This window comes from Vombatus ursinus, unplaced genomic scaffold, assembly GCF_900497805.2.
Source record: "Vombatus ursinus unplaced genomic scaffold, bare-nosed wombat genome assembly UNPS02004033.1, whole genome shotgun sequence".
Classification (NCBI taxonomy): Eukaryota; Metazoa; Chordata; class Mammalia; order Diprotodontia; family Vombatidae; genus Vombatus; species Vombatus ursinus.
Window position 1 is genome coordinate 1 of NW_020943811.1, and position 5,185 is coordinate 5,185.

At 39.9% G+C, this 5,185-nt stretch overlaps 1 protein-coding gene across 1 annotated transcript in view; it reads left to right on the forward strand.

Moving 5' to 3' along the window:
• Nucleotides 1–323: 323 nt before the first annotated feature.
• Nucleotides 324–5,185, forward strand: part of LOC114053190 (cytochrome P450 2C23-like) — a gene marked incomplete at its 3' end in the record, with an annotated part of 17,625 nt that continues 12,763 nt past the window's right edge. Inside the window, exon 1 of the mRNA XM_027876092.1 lies at nucleotides 324–539. Within this exon, the coding sequence (XP_027731893.1) occupies nucleotides 360–539 (180 nt within the window). The remainder of the gene's footprint in view (nucleotides 540–5,185) is intronic.

Sequence of the window (5,185 nt, forward strand, 5' to 3'; positions counted from 1 at the left end):
TTTGGATATTTGCTTTCTCCTTAGCTCAACAGACACCCATAGGCCAATAGAAATTTGATTATTGGCACACTGTGACCCTAACAAGATGAGCTGGACAAAATCTTTCCCTTCCCCCACTTTCCTTATGCAGTTCAGGAACAGATTAGAGTCAGGAACAGATTCCAAAGTAATAAATCTGTAGACATTTCCTTCCTTGGTTGCTAAACTAAGCAAAGTTAATGGACAACTAATCCTGTTTGCCTACAAGGACTATCTGTTTATTTGCTGGGCTTTCCCACCCCTTGTTTTCTACCAATGATTATAAAAGACTGCCATCAGAGCTGGTACCTCTGAGAGCTGTAGGACTGTCACTCAGGGCAATGGATCCTTGGGGACTCACCACAACTGCCCTCGTGGCTTGTGTTCTTTTGCTGATCTTTTTTTCTCTATGGAGTCAAGGATTCAAAAAGGGGAAACTCCCACCAGGTCCCACTCCTCTTCCTTTTATTGGCAACATGCTGCAATTAGATTTCAAGAACATCACCACATCATTCTCACAGGTAAAGGGACTGGATTTAGGGTTCGGATTCTAGCTGCTTGGTTTGTGGAGGGAGACACAAAGGCTTCAAACGAATAAGTGAATCAGAACACATGGTGATTTAGAGTCCTAGGTAATGGATGGTGTGAGTCAAGGACTCTATGAGTGATATTTCCATAAGCAATGATGTCAGGCATGCATTGATTGTTTTGTCAAAACTTTGATAGCAGAAGATGAAATTCAACAACAGGACCAGAGCTTTACCTTTTGTAATGCATTATACTAGGCTCTGGGGATACAAAGAACAAAAAAAATCATTCAATTAATGAGAACTTCTTCTGCACCTACTATGTACCAGCTACTGTGCCAGACACATTAGAGAAACAAATGATGAATAAAAGTTTCTCCTTGAAAGGAAATAGTTCCTGTCCTCCAGGAGTTTATGTTCTACTAGAGAGATACAACAAATTCATAGATAAGTAAGTATAAAAAAATAGAGGACAGAGAAAGCATTAGTAATTGGGGGACCTAAAAAAGTTTCAAGTAGGACAGAACACCTGAGCTGGACCTTGAAGGGAGTAACAGACTCTGATTGAAAGAGATGGAGGGAATGAATTCCAGGCATGTGAGACAGTCTGGGCAAAAGCAAAGAGTTGGGAGATAATACAGCTAGCAAGATGGTTTGGCAAAAATATGAAGTTTGGGCAGGGACAGCTTTACACCCCTTGCCAGCAGGAAGCAGTTTCAGAAGCCAAGACCTTCATCCCTTACTCCAAAAGAATTTGGGTCCCATTTGTTTGAGGGGGGAATGATGAGGATGGGATCTAGACCCCCAAAAAGGAAAAACCCTGGACTTTCCCACAGGGCCAAATCTCTGGCATTTGCCTGAGGCTATAATCTCATCAACTGGCCTTTCATTGTGGCTACACCCAATCTCCCAGTTCTGTCACCCATAATCTAGCCTAGTCCTCCCTAAGGCCCCCAGTCATTTCCCACACTTAATCCCACCTAGGCTCCTTGTCCATGTCCCAGGAGTCCTGTTCACCCCAACTTACTGGCCACTCCCATTCAGATCCACTCCTAGATCCCTCCCACAGTCTGTCTGTATATAAGGTCCATCTTTTCTCCAGTAAAGTGCTCAGATTCTTAAAATCTAGCCAATAGCTTACTAATGTTCAGACTCCTGAAGAGTCTGCCCAATATGATGGGTGTTCTAATAAATTTTCTCTTTGGCCAAAAAAAAAAAAACCATAGCCCAACAGAAATGGTAAAAGAGGCCCAAAAAGCCAAAGAGGAAAAGAATGCCTTATAAAGCAAAATTGGCCAAATGGAAAAGGAAGTCCAAAAGCTTACTATAGAAAATACTTCCTTAAAAATTAGAATGGAGCAATTGGAAGCTAGTGACTTTATGAGAAATCAAGACTCTGTAAAACAAATTCAAAGGAATGAAAAAATAGAAAAAAATGTGAAATATCTCATTGGAAAAACAATTGACCTGGAAAATAGATCCAGGAGAGAGAATTTAAAAAGTATTGGGCTATCTGAAAGCCTTGATCCAAAAAAGAGCCTAGACATCATCTTTCAAGAAATTATCAAGGAAAACTGCCCTGATATTGTCGAAGCAGAGGGCAAAATAGAAACTGAAAGAATCCACCTATCACTTCCTGAAAGAGATCCACAAAGGGAAAACTCCTAGGAATATTGTAGCCAAATTCCAGAGTTCCCAGGTCATGGAGAAAATATTGCAAGCAGCCAGAAAGAAACAATTCAAGTACTGTGGAAACACAATCAGGATAGCATATGATTTAGCGGCTTCTCCATTAAGGGACCTCTGGGCTTGGAATATGATATTCTGGAGAGCAAAGGAGATAGGATTTCAATGAAGAATCACCTACCCAGAAAAACTGAGCATAATCCTTCAGTAGGAAAAGTGGAAATTAAGTGAAATAGAGGACTTTCAAGCATTCTTGATGAAAAGACCAGAGCTGAATAGAAAATTTTACTTTCAGATACAAGACTCAAGAGAAATGTGAAGAGGTAAACAGGAAAGATAAATCATAAGAGACTTATTACGGATGAACTGTTTACATTCTGCATGGAAATATATTTGTAACTCATGAGTCCTTTGTGAGTATTAGAGTAGTTGGAGGAAAAAATTTTATGTATGAAGATAAATAGATAGATAGATAGACAGACAGACAGATAGATAGATAGATAGATAGATAGATAGATAGATAGATAGATAGATAGATAGATAGATAGAGGGTACAGGGTGAGTTGAAGATGAAGGGGTGATATCTGGAGAATAAAACTAAGGGGTGAGAGATGATTATACAAGGAGAAGGAGAAAGGGAGAGGTAGAATGGATAAATTATCTCACATAAAATAGACAAGAAAAGGCTTTTACAGTGGAGGGGAAGTAGGGGAAGGTGAGAGGGAATGAGTAAATCTTATTCTCATTGTATTTGGCTTAAGGAGGGAATAACATACACACTCAATTGGGTATGGAAATCTATTTTACCCTACAAGAAAATGGGAGGGGGAAGGGGACAAGAGAGCAGGAGGATGATAGAGGGGAGGGTAGATTGGGGGAGGGGGTAATCAGAAGCAAACACTTCTATGGAGGGACAGGGTTAAAAGAGAGAATAGAATAAATAGGGGAGGGTGGGATAGGATTAAGGGAAATATACTTAGCTTTTCACAACATGACTACTATGTAAGTGTTTTGCAAAACTACACGAGTATGACCTGTATCGAATTGCTTGCTTTCTCAATGAGGGTAGGTGGGGAGGGAGAAAGAGAGAAAATTTGGAACCCAAAGTTTTAAAAACAAATGTTTAAAAAAGTTTTCACATGCAACTGGGAAATAAGATATACGGGCAATGGGATATAGAAAACTATCCTGTCCTACAGGAAATTTGAGGGGGAAGGGGATAAGAGAAGGGGGGGTAGATTAAGAGAAGGGGTATTCAGAATGCATGCCTTTTTGGGGTGGGGAGAGAGATGAGATGTGGAGAAAATTTGGAACTCAAAATTTTGTAGGAGTGAATGTTGAAAACTAAAAATAAATTAACTAAGAAAAATAAAAGGAGTAGCAAGTTGTAAAAAAAATCATTTATTAAGTACCTACTATGTGCTAAGTATTGTAGAGACAACAGAGAAAGAGATGTCAGCTGCAGGTCAGTCAGAAAGAACTTCTGCCCCTTAGGGCAAATTAAGAAAACCGATGGTAATGCGGCACATTAATGTTAATTCCACCAATAAACATTGTATCTTTTCTGATATTGAACCATTGGAAAGTGCCTAGAACTTTGATAGTGGGACTTTCCTAGTCTTCAGTAGCTATGACTTTAGCACCTACAGAAGAAGTTGCCAGGGTTTTGCTTCCAGGGCTGATGATGGGGGAGGCTGGGATGGAAGTAGGAACAGTGGTCTGCAGAGCTGGGCTGCCCCTCACAGGAATCTTGGGCTTACTTGCCTGCTAGGGTCAGTCGCTTAGTAATTGCTGGTGGTGGTAACAAGGAAGGTGGGTCCCTTCTCCACAGTGATTGCTCCTCATTGAAAGGATGACTGTTTGGCCTAGGTTGGAAGCAGAGCCAATGGTCTAGGGGAAGGCATCATTTAAAAGAAAGAAATGGTCAATCACAAAAGGCTCTTAAGTAGTAATTCTGCTTTATCACCATCAGTTTCCAAGGGAACTTGATAATAGTTTGACTTCTCTGTCACATTCCATCTTCTCTTTCCCTCCAAGTGACTTGCTTTGTTAGCTAGTTTGGGTGTCTGTTTCACTAGCCTATTTGAATAGTCTAAGCAAGCAGGGATGAGGGTCTTAAATGGGTCAGTGAACAAGTGAGGAGACAAGACAATAAATGTTGGAGACATGAAGATAGAATCTGCGACTTGAAAGCAATCAATTGGATATGTATAGTAAGTAAGAATGAAAAGTCAAATATAACAATCATCCTACCTTACCCATTCTCCTGGGACTTTTCTGCAGGGTCAACCAGTCCAACTTTTTCAGGGCTAGATGTTTAGTTTTTTCTAAATAAAGTGATTTTGTTTAAAAAAAAGTATAGTTATCTTAGGTTCCTGACTCCATTTCACCTACACTTAATTCCAGATTCAGCATCACATAATTTTATGGGAGACCCATTCTTTCTATCTCCCTTTACAACCACAAAAATTTTCTCCAATGTGACATATTAGACTTGTGGACTAACCTTTTGACCATAGGTCATAGGAAGCTCTTTATTGATTTTAGACCTGTGAGCAAACAAATTCTACCCACTCTGGCCTCCCCAAAATTTATCCCTTGGTGTGAGAGGGGTATCAAGAATGTTGGAGTCATTTCTTCAGCACCCATGCTTCTCCCTTCCTCTCAGACATATATAATCTTGACTCAAAAGCAAACTTAGAAAAGCTGCACTAACCAGCTGTAACACAGAGTTATTCCCCTATTTATTCAGTTGGCTTCTTTATTATGGGATCCTAGAGTCAAGTTAAGGTTCTTTCCTACCTGAAAGTCCTGAGCCATAAAACCCCAAAATTTAGGGTGCTTTGATTCCTTTCCCTGACCTTAAAGCCTTCATGCTACATGATATCTGCCTTCTTCCTATCTCTCTTTTTAACTCAAGTCTTCAGACTGTCCCTCCATATTTTTGTTTTTAA